The sequence below is a fragment of the Aspergillus costaricaensis genome (assembly GCF_003184835.1).
Source record: "Aspergillus costaricaensis CBS 115574 unplaced genomic scaffold BO79scaffold_14, whole genome shotgun sequence".
NCBI lineage: Eukaryota > Fungi > Ascomycota > Eurotiomycetes > Eurotiales > Aspergillaceae > Aspergillus > Aspergillus costaricensis.
Genome location: NW_020291814.1, coordinates 19,694 through 35,292, shown reverse-complemented (window position 1 = coordinate 35,292; position 15,599 = coordinate 19,694). Strand labels below are relative to the sequence as shown.

The 15,599-nt window shown below is 50.6% G+C and overlaps 7 protein-coding genes across 7 annotated transcripts; 4 read left to right on the top strand and 3 right to left on the bottom strand.

Annotated features, from left to right (window-relative positions):
- Positions 1–75: 75 nt before the first annotated feature.
- BO79DRAFT_147057 (cytochrome P450) lies at positions 76–2,144 on the bottom strand (the record flags this gene model as incomplete). The annotated part of the gene is made up of 8 exons (XM_025678497.1): positions 76–168; positions 219–308; positions 364–725; positions 861–864; positions 893–965; positions 1,038–1,276; positions 1,347–1,712; positions 1,791–2,144. The coding sequence occupies 8 exons, from the start codon at positions 2,142–2,144 to the stop codon at positions 76–78; spliced, it is 1,581 nt and encodes a 526-aa protein (XP_025539925.1).
- Positions 2,145–2,822: 678 nt separating this feature from the next.
- BO79DRAFT_146705 (S-adenosyl-L-methionine-dependent methyltransferase) lies at positions 2,823–4,275 on the top strand (the record flags this gene model as incomplete). The annotated part of the gene is made up of 5 exons (XM_025678476.1): positions 2,823–2,997; positions 3,064–3,189; positions 3,258–3,381; positions 3,460–3,899; positions 3,959–4,275. The coding sequence occupies 5 exons, from the start codon at positions 2,823–2,825 to the stop codon at positions 4,273–4,275; spliced, it is 1,182 nt and encodes a 393-aa protein (XP_025539924.1).
- Positions 4,276–5,013: 738 nt separating this feature from the next.
- Positions 5,014–5,768, top strand: BO79DRAFT_217181 (uncharacterized protein; the record flags this gene model as incomplete). Its single annotated transcript, XM_025683351.1, has 2 exons — positions 5,014–5,025; positions 5,097–5,768. 2 exons carry the CDS (start codon positions 5,014–5,016, stop codon positions 5,766–5,768), a joined length of 684 nt encoding a protein of 227 aa, XP_025539923.1.
- Positions 5,769–6,790: 1,022 nt separating this feature from the next.
- On the bottom strand, positions 6,791–9,925 carry BO79DRAFT_193996 (amidohydrolase; the record flags this gene model as incomplete). Its single annotated transcript, XM_025681015.1, has 6 exons — positions 8,718–9,925; positions 8,552–8,669; positions 8,457–8,494; positions 7,565–8,406; positions 7,279–7,508; positions 6,791–7,219 (listed from the first exon to the last, which is right to left on the bottom strand). Exons 1-6 carry the CDS (start codon positions 9,908–9,910, stop codon positions 6,791–6,793), a joined length of 2,850 nt encoding a protein of 949 aa, XP_025539922.1. The 5' UTR covers positions 9,911–9,925.
- Positions 9,926–10,508: 583 nt separating this feature from the next.
- On the top strand, positions 10,509–11,310 carry BO79DRAFT_193995 (alpha/beta hydrolase; the record flags this gene model as incomplete). Its single annotated transcript, XM_025681014.1, has 2 exons — positions 10,509–10,925; positions 10,984–11,310. The coding sequence occupies exons 1-2, from the start codon at positions 10,524–10,526 to the stop codon at positions 11,308–11,310; spliced, it is 729 nt and encodes a 242-aa protein (XP_025539921.1). The 5' UTR covers positions 10,509–10,523.
- Positions 11,311–11,614: 304 nt separating this feature from the next.
- Positions 11,615–12,856, top strand: BO79DRAFT_208850 (uncharacterized protein). Its single transcript, XM_025682471.1, has one exon. The coding sequence runs from the start codon at positions 11,713–11,715 to the stop codon at positions 12,775–12,777; it is 1,065 nt and encodes a 354-aa protein (XP_025539920.1). The 5' UTR covers positions 11,615–11,712; the 3' UTR covers positions 12,778–12,856.
- A 101-nt stretch (positions 12,857–12,957) lies between these two features.
- On the bottom strand, positions 12,958–14,850 carry BO79DRAFT_254479 (GMC family oxidoreductase; the record flags this gene model as incomplete). Its single annotated transcript, XM_025686069.1, has 2 exons — positions 12,958–14,538; positions 14,623–14,850. The coding sequence occupies 2 exons, from the start codon at positions 14,848–14,850 to the stop codon at positions 12,958–12,960; spliced, it is 1,809 nt and encodes a 602-aa protein (XP_025539919.1).
- Positions 14,851–15,599: the final 749 nt, after the last annotated feature.

Here is a 15,599-nt window from a genome sequence, read left to right as displayed (position 1 = left end):
TAGCCTAGTTATCTAAGCTTCCTGTCATCAATGTCTTTCGTCGTCCTTCGTATCAGCACCTTTCGTGAGTTTCCCTTACTCCCGTCTTTTGATCCGGCAAGTAAAGCCTCGGTGCTTGGAAAAAAAACAATTCTCCCATTTGAATGGCAAAGGCTCCACCAGTTGTAACTATAGTTGTTAGCTTTGCGTTAAAAAATGTGGACGATGCGGCTCCCTACTTCGTAATTCACGAACAGAAATGGTAGAAGCTTTTTCAATTCCACAATCCCAATCTGCTTACCCAGACACACGCGTCTTCCGGCGCCGAACTATAGTCCAGTTACTTTTTCATCATCGCTAACACCGTAAAGACACCGTACATACCGTGAGCAGGCTCTTCTCCAGTGTCTTTCTGTGGCTCTCGTCTCCTTCAAGCCATCTCTCTGGCCTCCAAGCCTCCACGTCTGGCCCAAAGGTGCCTTTGTGACGATTGACGACGTAAGCATTACCTCCTACGTTAGTTCCCTCGGGCAAATAATGACCGAGTACCGTCACACCACCTCGAGGAGTAACCCGCTCAAAGGGAAGAGCGAATGGGGGATGCACACGTGCAGCTTCCTGGATACAAGCGTCCAGATAAGGCAAATCACGAACTTGTTCCCACAGTGGGTATGGCCTGGTCAGGTTCGCTCCGTCGAGTTCGCATTGCAGCTTTTCGAGGGAATCGGGGTGAGAAAGGAGGTTAACTGTTTTGTGTCAGCGGGACAGTCTCTATCTTCACTTACGCGCAAAACAATTGCAATCTTCACCGCCTCTCTGGGGCCATGGGGATCGAACTCACTACCCAATTGTTAATCTCTGGTTTAAGCATCACATAACACTATGCTAAAGAAGACAGGCTGACTCACCACACGGCAGTCTTCATTACTGTCCCAACAGAGTCGGAGCCAGCGATGATATTAGAAAAGGTCCATGCGGTAGAAGCCCTATGAGCAGTATCCGTATCAGGAAAAGCTCTTACCCTGCCCAAGAATTAGTGCGGGGAGAAGGATTCATACCATGGTGGAAGCTTTGAACTCTGGCGATGGATCTCGAGGAAACGGTCCAAAAAATCTTTTCTGCGAGGTGGGGTGTTGGGATCCTCCTTGTCGTTGCCTTCCTTAGCCATCCGCTCCTTGATAGCCCTGCTTGCAAAGTCTAAAATGGACATTGACGGTGTCTTTTTCTGTAGCTTTCGAAGGGTATGCATCAAACGATTTTTGTACAGAATTGGGTCAAGCCAGGTTATTTGTGTCATCTGCAATATGAATTATCATCGTTATCAATCTTTGTTCGTTTTTAAGTCCAGAGTTTAGGGCAAGACGCACCGGTGCTGCCAGCTGGAAGAACCGATAGACCTCACTCAGCATACCATTCACATCACGACCTTGCTCAAGAGCGCCATACTGCTTTGAAAATGACAGGGTCCCCATGACATCAAATGAGAAAAAATGTAGCCAATCGGCGCAGTCGAATGTCTCACCCGTGGCCACGAAGCGCTCATCCAACTGCTTAGATAGAACTGCAAGCACTTCATCCACTAGACCTTCAAATTGAACTACACTGGAGAGTGAGAAGAGTGGCGCAATTGGGCTCTTGATTAGCTTATGCATTGACTCATCCTGGGTGTTGAATACTAGGTATATGGGGCCTCGTTCGCTTGTATAAGGACGCAAAGCAGAGTAAAGATCACCCTGGGACAATCCTTAGTTCAACCTCAATTGCTGATTAGGGGATAAAGAGAAGGAGAAGTTGATCGTGGACAAACCAACCTTGGGGAAGCCGGGCCGAACAGGATAGACGGTAGGAATAGCTTCGGGGTTGCTAAAGGAAACCATGCGGGGTCCAATGCGGACGACATCCCCATATTTTGCGTGTGCGGCTTGATGGTAGAGATGCGCGCGACCGGTTATTTGCCACCATACACGAGGCAGGTTGGAGATGCTGGCGAGAAATGGGCCAGGGATGTGCCTCAGCGACCACCATGTTCGAGCAAGTTGGAGAAGGCCCAGGATGAGCGTGAGGCCTCCTGCCCACAGTAGCCACCATCCTGTAGTTGCTGCCGTGAGCTGCTGCCATCTTTCAAGGAGAGAATACAGTGCAGGGATGCCATTAAAGGTCTCCATTGTGTTGGGACTCCAGTGGTCGGGAATTTCCGGTATACTGCGTGCAGAATAACTAAACAATCATAGTCCTGTGCGAGCAGATATGACCTTCGTTGGTTTTTTATCCTGCCTGTATGTTTAGTCATGACATTAGATAGGCTACTATAAATTGCCAGGCACCCACTTCCGCCAATTACAGACAAACTCTTCCTATTCTCAATCGTCACCAGGTAGTTACCCAGGCTTGGGAACTTCTCCCTCTCCTCTCAGGGGATGACTAGTCTGTGCGCAGTATCTGGTGATCCCGTGGAGAGACTACAGATTACAGTATCACAGGCGAAGATCATGACTTAAAAAGACAGCTGCAACTCTGCTGATCACTCCCGACAGTGCATGCAGGGTTGAGACATCCTAAGGTGGTCAGTTAGAATGAGTGTTTTAACTAGACCCCTGACATGCCCAGCTCTAGCGGTGAAACAACCCCTTGGCAGCTCTGACACGGGCACTGCATGTCACACCAGTCTACATGCAGGGCAATCCCTGCATGCAGTGGGGCAGAAAAGATACGCCCCCCTCTCTTCGTGTCCTCAAGCTGACAGCCCAGCATCAAGGGGCAATCTTTTGCCTAATAGTCGTAATATAGTAGGTTCATTTGCAGCATAATCTATGGGTCAGTAGTCCGTATCCAACATCTTCATCATGGCCAAATCCACTAGCTCACCAAACGATGTTCTTGGGACATTGTACGCCATCAGTGCCAATTCTTTCGATGCGGAGAGTGATCGCATTAAGGCTCTCTTGGCCGCATATGCGCTAGTCAGCCGACTTGAGACCCCTTGGGAAAGGATCGCGAGGATGTGTATGGGCGAGGCAAGTCCCGGCCATAGTTGTGATATCGTCAACAACGAGAAAACTAATTAGTCCGAGCAACCAAAGCCAGCATTATCAGCGAGCTTAAAGGTAGTCAAAGACCTCCAGTTGTTCGAGAAATGGCATGCCAATGGCGATGAAGCGCGAAGTGGGGATGAGTTGGCTGCTCTGGTCAACTGCGATCGGGACCTTCTTGGTCAGTTTAGAGTCCTCAATAAAGAAATCGGGCTTGTGCAAATGTTCTAACGGGTACAATCTGTTCAGGCCGAATTCTACGTCACCTGGCTACAAACCACATTCTGATTGAGCCTACAGCCGGGGTATTCAAGCCGACAACCTTTTCTCTTTCTCTTTTGCAACCTGTTTTCGGGGAATGGATCTCTTATCTGTGAGTATATGGCTGAGTGAAACCAAAGTCCCCCGCTCTGATCGTTCCACTACGCTGGACTCATGCTGGCGACGCAAGATTTGATGTCGGCATCCCCGTCCTCCACAAGACCCCTGAGTTTTTGCAGAAGACTGGCTATAAGAACCCCACCGATCCCAGAGATGTGGCTTTCCAATACGCCAAGGACTATCAGGGCGACATGTTTGACTACTTCACCAGCCATCCGCGGGAAGGAGCATCATTCAACCATGTCATGGGCGGGGTGATGGCTCATCAAGCCGGCTGGCTGGAAATCATCCCAGCCGAACATTTCATGGACGGATCAGATCCCAGTGGGCCATTGGTGGTCGACGTGGGAGGAAACATCGGCCACGATATCGAAAAGTTCCGCCAGGTCTATCCAGAGACCGCACACCGACTCTACCTTCAGGACTTACCGGCAGTGGTTAAACTCGCCAAATGTCCCGACCCGGTGAACATAATGGCTCACGACTTCTTCCAGCCTCAGCAAGTTCTAGGTAGGTAACCCTTCTAGCTGTGAAAGCTTAAAGACAATACTGAGGGTGGGCTCCTACAGGATCTCGTATATATTATGTGCACGCTGTTCTGCATGATTGGTCGGATGAGCCGGCGCGGCAGATTCTAAAGATGATCCGGAACGCTATGAAGCCCGGGTATAGTAGGCTGCTCGTTCATGACCATGTGATGCCAGAGAAAGATGCCCATCCACATGCAACTGCGTACGATCTTACCATGATGGCCCTGTTAGCCGGGGTCGAGCGCACCGAGACGCAGTGGCGGGACTTGCTATCCTCCGTGGGATATCGGATGGTAAAAGTATGGCGGTCCCCTTTGGCTGCACAAGCAATCATTGAGGCTGCCATGGCAGATTGAGTTTGATAAATTTTCTATACGTGCTTCTTGTGCCGTTGTGGTTGGAAAACATCTCCTTTCTATCTAATTTCAAACCAATAATATGGGCATTTACAAGTGAACTTTTACATTTACTAATTAGGGGTGAACGTGGCAGCAAATAACACAAGCACTACCTAGAGTTGCGATGTTCTCCACTGCAGGTTTGACACATAATGGCCATGAATGGAGAAGAAGAAGAATAAAGAAAACAAAAAGAAATAAGAAAAAAATCGAAGAGGAAGAGTCACCGAGACAGAGATAGATCGAAACTCAAACCACAATGTAGCATGATATTAAATAGAAGCAAGCAGGAATTGAAATGAGGCATTTGATGATGCAATGATTATTTTTGCACTGCGTAGAAGGCAACAATGCACTGTGGAGGAAGGCGTGTAATGACGTTGACCATGGATAGCAATTAATAGTACTGAGGGTAATTTCTTCTCGCTCGCCCTGCCATGTCATGCGTGGCACCTCATCCCTTGCCTTGCTAACTGATGCTACTTTATCCCCCCACTCCCCCTTGCTAGCTCCAATATCTCTCCTCCTCTCCATATCAGCCAGCCATCACGGAAAAATTCCAACCCCGCCCTAATTCTCCCCCGGACTATCCCATTCCAGCCTACCCTTTCCCTGTCGATGTCCGCATACTTAACACGTAAGCCAAGCCATCCCTGACCTCTTCGTTCAGATATACATTTAGATCTGAGCTCAGCTATGACAAAACTAGTAATACGCGCCTTTACCTCCTACCAGGGGCATTATAGGAGTCCGCCCTGCATGGATACAAATGCCCCCAGATCCCTATCTACTGTTTCCTAATCTCGCATGAAGACCGCCACATCATCTTCGACCTTGGCATCCGCACCGACTGGGAGAAAGCAGCTACGGTCGTGAGTGACTGCACGCGCGACCTAGTTGACATCTTGCATGACCCCGTGGACCATCACAGTGCACTAGGCATTCGTTCCTCCGACATTGAAGCCATCATCTGGTCACACCCTCACTTCGATCATACGGGTGACCAGTCGCAATTCCCGCATACAACCGAGCTCGTTGTCAGACCGGGTGTCAAAGGTAGCTCATGGCCTGGTTACCCATCCAACCCGGACGGTCTTGTGCTGGACAGCGACGCGGCTGGTCGCTCTGTCCACGAGATCCACTTTGACCACGACAACCCCTTGCGCGTCGGCCCCTTCAACGCCGTCGACTGCTTCGGTGACGGCTTCCTCTTTCTCCTCGATGCTCCGGTCACGCTATGGGCCACTTGTGTGGCCTCGCTCGCACAACCGCTAACCCACCCACCTTTGTCTTCATGGGCGCGCGTTGATGCCTGCCACCATGCGGGTGTGCTAAGGCCATCGCCACATTTGCCGCTGCCGCGGCCCCAAGCAGAGGCAGAGGGGAACTGCCATGATTCCCGACTTCAAGTAGACAACTATGGAAGCTGTCTAGGGGATCTGTTGGAGTAAATTGCGACGTGGCAGAATCCCCATAAACCCTTCTTTCAGGTTGCTCGAGGACCGATTTGCGGCAACCATCTAGCTGCAATGGAAACAGTCGCGAAGTTTCAGGAGTTTGATGCGTTGGATAACGTTCTGGTATGGCTGGCGCACGATGACTCTTTGCACGGTCAGTTGCCATCGCTCCTGAGCGCGTCAATTATTTGAAGGCTAGGGGAGTGGGCGAGGATACGAGGTGGTTGTTTTGTCGTGAGATGTAGCATGTAGATGTTGATACAAGTAGGTGTTCTTTCAATTTTTCTACATGCACTCTTTCTGACGGGTTAATTTGTATGTGGGTAATTAAGTTACCATCTTCAGTGGAGGTGTTGTATGCATTAGTTGAAGTATCTATTGAGTTTATCTTCCATTTTCATGGGTCATGCAATGCATGCTTCTAGCATATAGGTTCCTTGGCGTAACCTTGAGTTTATTTTGCAGTTAAGTATCTTCTCTCAGTAGTTAGAAGACTTCATGTTCCAATTTCGGGCATTCATTTGCCATTCCCATGATTTTGATCTCAGCTAGACCCGAAAGGTATATGACAACTCTAATCTACTCGCCTTTCGAATTTGTTGACATATATCTCGTCGTCGTAATATCAACGGCCACGAAAGTCCTATTTGAAAGACCCAATGAAGCCCATCTTAACCATCTCGTTATATATTACTCGGAGGACTCGGCCTGCTTCGCTGCCAGATATCCGCAATAGCCCTGCAACAGCACGATTTTCATTATCCTGCGCGAAATTGATGGCCTTGCGACAATGTCTCTAGTTTTCGCCGTCAAGTCAAGCTCCCACATCACATAAATCATCTGGAACATATTGATCCAACGCTGTTCTCATATATTCCACTATTCGTGTTAAGCCCTATACCAGGCTGCGATTTCCCGATAAACTATTGGCGGTTGCATTTATTCGCTGATTCCATTTGCAGGTACTTCTGCGTCAAACCAGGCTATGCTCTATGGGTACATCGACTTCAATGGAATCATTTCCCAGAATCTGGCCAGCAATCCACAACTTCTCCGCCCTCACGCACAGCAACTATAACCGACCCTTCTCCGCGCAACGGGTTTCCATCCCACAACACCAAATCACCTGTGTACTCTTGGCTACCATTGGCATCGGAGTCAAGTCTCAGAATCCGCTCAATGTTGGACGATACAAGCGCGACAGCCTCCTTATCACTCAGTCCAGCTTGCTTAGCCGCCCAGCGCGCCTCCCGCGCTAGCCCATGGAGTCTGGAATCACCCTGCAGTGCTAAACCAAGCTGCACACCTGCTTCAATCAATACCTCGGCTGAGCTATCGCTGAGCGGGGGCCCTGGAAGCGCATTCTTCTTTTCCCACTTATCAGGAGCCCCGAGGTTGCCGGTTAGGATGACTGGGATGCCTGCTTCAGCTAGGGGTTTGGCGACCTAACGTAGGGTGTAAGTTATAGTGACATTGACTGGGATAGAATTAAAGGCTGGCTTACTAGAGCAGCACCATGGCCACCGTATATAATTAGATTGACGGAAGGAAACTCTCGTTTGACTCGAATCAATTGAGAGATGTCGTCCTCGTTGTATGTCTCAACCACCAGTGGAAGAGAGCCATTTGCAGCCTGTGCATATACGCTGTGCTGCTCTGCGTCGCTTTTACTTCCCTCCTTCAAAATCTGGCGCAGGGCTTGGATTTCTGAAGCAACAGTTGGGGTATCTCCATCTGCATACATTTGTTAGCCCTTTTCCTTTTGCATCGCAGAACACCAATGTACTCACCCTTGGCCCCCTGTCCAACCGAGAAATGAAGCGCCACATCGTCCCTCCAGATTCCTCCATCTAATATCGTCGCGTTAGGATCAGTTCGCAACCCTACACTGACACCCTTGATAAGTCCACTACCATGCGGCGGAGTAATCGCTTTTGTAACTCCTCCAATCCTCGCTCTGTCAAATGCAACCCCATGTAAATGAGCTCCATATTTGGCAAAGTGGACGCTCTTTGCTTCGTTCAAAAGATCGCCAGTTGCACCGCTTGATCCGTCGCCTGTCGACTCTTCGGACGAAATTGCTTGAATTCCAAGGTCATTGCCAAAGGCAATCAGCCCGGGAGTAATGTAGCCATTGTTTAGGGCTACTTCGGTGACCCCATCGTCCTCGCCTCTTATGCATGTCTGTTTCGCACCGAGGCACGAAGCCTTGTTATCTTCTACCACGAGGACTAAATTTTCGGCCACTTGATCAAGACTTGGGCGGTCGATAAGTGCTTTTTGAATACCGGTAAACACGAGACGTGGCTTCGAACAGACATTGATCCGCTGGTCGAGGGCTACTACCGGTCGCGTTTCGGGTACACGTTGCAGATCATCGAAGCCGGAAGCCAAAGATTCATCTGCAATGTCTCCCTTCTGTAACAGCGCACCTCCGTCAATGAAAACCTCGACAGCCGTGGCCCCGACTTGGAGCGGATGGCTATCCCATATGACGATGTCGGCGTCGTAACCTGAACGGACGTATCCGATGCGGTGGTCCTGCTGCATTGATTGGGCTGGTACTGACGTGACTGACTGTAAAGCCTTATCGGCCGGTAAACCGAATGAGTGAGCGATAGAGGCTTGGTCGCTATTACAGTATTAGTAGCCTGTCGGAAGAGATGCTGGGGCGCAACTAACAGAAGGTACTTGGCATAGTTCTCTTCCCCGGTGTGATCCTATAATTATATCAGTATTATTCCGTATCTATACAGTTCAGTAGATTGCTCTCATACCGACTTGAAAGCAACCCGCACTCCATGATCATTCAGTATCTTTCCAGCTCGCAGATTTGCTTCATATGCCTCCGCCTTGTACAGCGCATTGTCCGCGAATGTGGCAACCGTGACATTCCTGCATACAAAATTAGTACCACCACACCTATAAAGATTACATACTCACGGCTCCAAATGCTTCAACAGTTCCGGCACCTGCCACGCTTCCAATGCATGATGGAAAGCCCGAGGATGAATACCAAACTCATGGAGTACAGCCAGCATGCGCTCCAAATCCTCCGGCGTATAACAATGAACATTCACATTCAGCTCTCCTCTTATCAAGGACACTAACGTACCCAACTCGAATGAATCGGGTCGCCGTCCTTGTTGTTCTAGGAAGCGTGATATATGCCGCGCTCGATCAAACCTGGTGTGCTCGATCTCCAACGCTCCGCGACACCAAGCATCCTGGCGCTGCTCTAGTTCTCGCGCCTCCGCAAGCTTCTCTCTCAAGAGCCAAGCAAGTCCCATCCGGGTGTGCTGGTAATTGCGTTTCGGGTTTTCACCACACGCCATCTTAAGATACCGCTGGCGATCTTGCTCCGGGATACCGTGCTCCAGGAGCAATTCCTCGATTACGGGTTCACCGTGTTCACCTGAAAAAGGCAGGTTTTTGACGGGGTATGCCTCGCCGCCGACGATGTTTGCTGAGCCGGGTAGGACAAGCGAAGAGGTAACTCCGCCCGACGCGATGATCTTGATGGTTGGATCAGACGGCGTGAAGCCGTCGATTGCGCGCACAAAGTGAGTAACTGGTCCGAGCGACTTCTCATTCACATCACTCGTTGCTACCACTTGAGGAAATGGCATTACCAGGTGATGAGAGTGCATATCCACTAGGCCCGGTGTGACATGTTTGCCATGGACATCGATAATATTTGCGTTCGCGGGCAGAGCATCACCTGACCCAGTGGAAACAACTGAGGTGATAACACCAGCCTCGAAGACGATGTCTACGGCGTCTGGAAGCGTCGTTTCGCCATCAAAGAGGGTTGCGTTTTGAATAACGACTGGGGTGGCTTGTCCAGAGACCGGGTTCCATCGGGGATTGTTCTGTCTTAAGCTGGCCCCAGCATCTGGCGCACGCAGTTGACGTTCAGCGTCGTAGCATTGTTGCAGTCCAGTGTAGAATTCATAATGCGTGGTTGCACTGGTTGACAATAGCAGTTCCCTTGGATTGGCTCCGACCAGCAGAATTGCCGCGGCACAGATCCCCGCACAGATTGGCAATTGCCATTGTCTTAGCGCCCGGCCTCGTGGTCGTTCAGAGGACGAGGTCCGATACATCGGGATAAACGTTTCCTCCTTGACAGCCATTGTCGAGCCCTCTGCTGCACAATGAAGCGGAAATGTCGAAGGGAAGAAGTGAGAGCTATCGCGGGGTGAGAGGTAGTCGGTCGACCCTTGCGTGACTGCAACCCGGTACGACGTCAGCATATCTGTCCAGTGGGTCCGGCCGCATTTCTTATCTCTATCTGTCATGTCCACTTAGGGCATAGTGCAATTGGTGGTTGACACTGGATCCAAGAGTTTTTCATTCTTCTGCCATGTGTTTACGAAGCCTAATAAATGTTTCTATTTCAGACAATAACCGAAAACTAGCGCGTGGCCTACCGATTGCTGCCTTCGTTCCTGTAAGCCGCGACGGATGAAGCTCTTGGCATGTCTTCCCGCTACGGCCCATCTTCACCGTCTTATCGACCACCAACGAACAATTCCATTTACATCTAGTGCTGACAGCGGATCAATGAAGCCTAAGACCCATCTGGCAATATTTTAACGAGCCGGCCTATCATTCGATTTTGAGCCTCGCTTCATACACGAAATGATTGGGGGCCATTTCTTGAATCGCTACCATTTATTTAAGGGCTCCTCCCTTCTCACAAAGTAGAATTAAGCATCATCTATTTTACCTCTGCTCGATCGCAATATGTCCAACCCAACCCTAGTCTTCTGTGCCGGTGCCTGGTACTCACCAGTAGCATTCGGCCCACTCATCGAGAGGCTTCCCGAATATACCTGTCGCACCGTGGCCTTCCCCTCCATCGAGAAAGCCAATGAAGTCAAAGACCTCCAGCCCGATATCACCGCCGTCCGCAGTGTGGTCGAGGCAGAATGCGATGCCGGAAACGATGTTGCAATTGTCTTGCACAGCTGGTCTGGTCTCCCCGTCAGCAGTGCCCTTGATGGACTCAGCAAGTCGGAGCGCCAAGAAGCGGGTAAGCCAGGCGGCGTGGTGAAGCTCATCTACCTCTCTGCATTCATTCCGGAGGTTGGTGAGAGTTTGATCGGGGCATTTGGAGGAGTGCCACCGGATTGGTATGTTCGGGATGTGAGTATACCTTTTGTCCTTATTGATATCTCGAAAAAGTGATTCAAACGTGGTGTAGGTGGAGAATGGCACCGTGCTGCCAGATGATCCCTTCAAGCTATTTTTCCACGATGTTCCCGATGGCCAGAAATGGGCCGAGACATTGCGACCCCATGCATGGGCGACCAAGAATAGCCCCGCCACAAGTGCAGCGTACCTGCGAATTCCATCTGCCTATCTGCTGTGTGAAGATGATCGAGCAATCCCATTGTTTGCACAAGAAGGAATGGTTGAAAAGGCCCGAGCCAAGGGAGCCACGTTCGAGACAGACAAGGTTAAGACGGGACATACGCCGTGGCTGGTGGTGCCGGATCAGGTGGTGGAGTTTGTGAAGAGACATGCATGAGAGTAATATAATTAATTTAAAGAGCAGCCAATTCGATTGACCGAGTCCTTCCATCTGCATCCTGCTTCCCTTGAAATGAGGGGTTCGAGCGTTGAGAATCACATCGTGGCGGGTGGTCCCATTGCCGGAGCCCGTCCGCGCCTGTCTTCCTGCATGAGGCTAACGGCTTAGTTGCTTGGTTTAGTCTTCTCATTACTCATTCACACTTAATATCCTGCTCAACTCTGCTACTACTGGCTCTCTCCTCTCTGGCGGAATATATAATACCCCTTTCCCTCAATACTCTCAGCCCGGTAGGGCATTGCACCTTTGCGCAATTCCGACCCCCACAAACCTCCGAACCCTGCATAAGTACCCCATCTCATCCTCATCGTCATCACAATCACGATCACTGCCACCACAATGGCACCAGAAACACCCTCACCACCCCCTCATCGCTCCCTCCTCATCCCCGAAATCCTCGAACGCATCCTCATCCACCTAGACATCCACACCCTCCTCTTCTCCCAACGCGTCTGCACCGCCTGGGCCTCTCTAATTCAGCAATCTCCATCCCTCCAACAAGCCCTCTTCTTCGCCCCAGCCCAATGGCCCAAAGAAAACATCATCTACAACCCCCTCCTGATCAAACATTTCCCCCCGTTCTTCCCAGGTACCATTCACAATGACCTCGTCAAACCGCGAGACTGCTACCCGCCTCACTTCCTCCCAATGCAATACGTCGGCAATGAGAACGCGTGGAGCCACCCCGTCAAAGACGACCTCACCCGAGCAGAAGTCTTCTACTCCGAGCTCCCTCTCCAAAACTATCCCCTGCGCCGTAAGGCGTACCTGTACCCTGAGGCATCCTGGCGTCGCATGCTCACCCAGCAGCCGCCCGCACCCCACATCCCAGTCCTCCGCGTCTGGTCCTGGGCCCGGGGCAAAACCTTTGATCGTTACCGCATCCCAGGCACATTGAAAGATGTGATGGATCTGGAGAGATACGTCCAACAGAACCCAAAGGACTCCGAACCACCCGAGCCTTCGTCTTCTCCCACTAACAACCTCGAAGACGGCGGAGGCGTCACAATGGGCCTCCTCTTCGATTACGTGACCTGCGATCTGGATCTAAAGTGGTGGATGATCATGTGGGGAGATCTGCCCCCCGTGTCGATGGCACTAGAATTGGGACCGGAATATGTAGATGCTTATAAGCGCGCAGCGGAGGATGGGAGTATTGTGATTCTCACATTTCAGATCGTGCAGGGGGCCGAATGGTGGTATGATATTGCTGCGGCGAATGCGAAGAATTTGAGGTTTCGTATTGTCGATGAGTATAGGGCTAGGGGGTGGGTCGGGGAGAGACCGCCTACGTTTTCGAATCGGTTGAGGGCCGTGGAGAACGGGAGATTTCCGCATTTTACCACGCAGGCGCCGTTTCTGGCGAGGTATTTGTTGCCGGGGTGGGGGGTTGCTGTGGGCTAGTTGTGGGTTAAGTGCGTACTAGATTTGTGTTATATTTTGTTTTTGTTGTCTGATATCGTGTGAGAAATAAGAGTTTGGCTATACACGGTCCTCCAAAGCATAGAGACCGGGTGTTGTACTGCTTTAGTGTATTCATCGAATGTAGCACATATCAATATCACGATAGCCGAGTACCAGCCCCTACTGCGCGCCCTTAATGATATCCGCCGCTCTCTCCGCCACCGCATACACAGTCGACATAGGGTTCGCAGTCGTCATAAGGGGGAAGATACTCGCATCACACACCCGCAAATTCGTAGTTCCATACACCCGAAGATTCTCATCCACCACTCCCCCTTTTTCCTGTGGAAGCATAGCCGCTGTACCACTCAAGTGATAGCTCGTAGTAGCAGTATCCCGCAGATACTTCTTTGCTGACTCCAGATCCGTCAGGAATGCATCCGGATGGTTCCGACATCCGCTCTCCACCAGATAATCTGCGATAGGCTTGACGCTGTGAAGCCTCTCAAGACTTAGTAGGTTTCGCGCCATTAGATCCATATCTAAAGGATTTGAAAAGTAGCGAGGTTCGATTATTGGTGACACCGTTGGATCCGCTGACGCGATGTGGACCGCTCCGCGCGAGAAAGGTAAGGTCTGGATGATTCCCAGACTCAGAAAATTTCCTGGTAGAAGTTTCTGCCCTACGAAACTCTTGCCAGATTCGTGGAGGTTCGCCTGTGCAAGGAACATGAACATCTGACAGGTGGGTTCATGTTCTTGCGCGTAAATGTCACGGATGACTTGGTCGCGCTCGTTCAGGTCTGGTGGGAAGCTGTCGAAATAGGCTATTCTGGCTTCTGGTTGCCCTGAGTATTCTATCAGTGGCATGTATGCGGAGGATTGGACTCCCCCAATTGTCATGGGTCCTGCTTTTTGCTCAGAGTAGAGTTGGAAGGCAGTTTTGATTGCCTCGGGCTCTTGTCGTAGCAGCGGGTCCCCGGTTGCAATCCCTGGCTTCACTTCGAAACTGATCCCGGTCATGAGATGATCTTGGAGGTTTTCTCCCACGTTCCGGTTCTCCACGATGACAGGTATGGAACACTGGTCGAGAATCTGCCTGTTTCCGATGCCTGAAAGTTCGAGGAGTTTGGGGGTATTGAGGGCTCCGGCGGTCAGAATGACTTCTTTCCTAGCTTTGATAGTGACAATTTGTCCATCAATTCTGGCTTCTGCTCCAGTTGCCGTGGCCCCGGATTCCTTAGTAGAAAACAGGATCCGTTGAACAGTAGCCTCAGTGATAATCCGGACATTACGCCTCTCCATAGCTGGCAGACCATATCCAGTCGCGGCATAACTCCGCTGCTTCTTCTCAAAGTCGACTGATGCCAAGTTGGAATAGCCGCCAGTGGATACACCCGAGAACGGATCTGCCGTACAGCCATACCCCATTTCCTGGAAAGTATCTACCCAGGCTTTTGCCAGAGGGCTTTCCTTCACAGCAGGAAAAGAGACTTTGATGGGACCTGAGTTGCCGTTGACCTCAGGATCAACCCAGCTCACGCCGATATGGCCGCGAGTGTCCTCATCCGGCAGCTGCAGCGTAGTCACCTTCTTATAATAAGGAGCAAGATTTTCCCATGTCCAACCGGTCGCGCCCAATTTGTCCCATGCATCAATTCCCGCCTTTGTGGGCGCAATGAAGGCCTGTCCATTGATAGCTGATGAACCTCCGAGAACCCTGCCTTGTGTTTCCTTAATGACTCGGTTGTTGAGTGCAGCCTAACTCACTCGGTCAGCGTTCGGGAATGGCTTGTGTTGAATATATGTGGGCTTGAATATATGTGGGCACCAGCTTAATCATACCTGAGGCGTTGACTGAAACTGCCAGTCTGCTTCAGAGCCCATCAGGGTGGTCCAAAGAGCGGGTGTTTGGACCCGAGGATCATCAATCAGGTTTTTCCCAGCTTCGAGGACAATAACCGACCGGTTGGAGTCACACTCGGACAATCGAGCAGCGAGTACAAGACCTGATGTTCCTCCGCCGATGATCACATAGTCTGCCTCCAAAGGTGTGATGGGAGAGGAAGTCATTGGTCGTAGCTTTTAGGTAGTAGATGCGGCGTTATACACAAGGAGGTTTGCGGAGGAAGGGTGAAGTATGTAGGGCTTTATGATAATAATCCTGAATGGCTGCAGAAAGCTGGCTCTCGCCAGACATTTATATTCTTAGCCCGAGAAATAGAAAGTGAAAAACGCAGCATGTGAGGCTTTATGGATCCTCGATGGTAAGATCGTCTTACACCCCGTCCACCCACCAATCGAAACAGTTCGTGTAATCCTGCCGCATGCTGAACAACGACACTTCACGATATCAGGATCCACTATTTCCACAGCGGCTCAGTATGAGGAATATCTTATACAAATATTATCTAGCATGATATCGTCGCGCCAGGTCAGCCTCAATGAATATCCTGATGGCTGCCAGCTCCAAGCTTCCCCACCCTCCGTTTGCTGGAATGGAGAGCTGATTTAGGGTCCGCATTAGTTTTTGCCGATACATGTTTGCTACATGCATAGAGGATTGCTTGCTTTTATGTTCGTTCGACATGAACAAATTGGCCCGGTCGGGATACGGAAATACGCGGGGTCGGCTTAACTCGGGTTGTGTAGCCGCACAAACATTGTGTTGGCAGTTATTCCTGTTATTTGAATAGATGAAGGCTTATTATCTTCCTCACAGTAGACAAAGTAAGTACATACGACCACAGGGTGTGGAAAACAGGGCTTCCCGTCCGCTCAGCCGTACTTAAGCCACACGCCGGGAGGTTAGTAGTTGGGTG

Bases quoted from the DNA above. Each gene is read 5' to 3' on its own strand.
- BO79DRAFT_208850 (XM_025682471.1), top strand. From the start codon at position 11,713: ATGGCACCAGAAACACCCTCACCACCCCCTCATCGCTCCCTCCTCATC.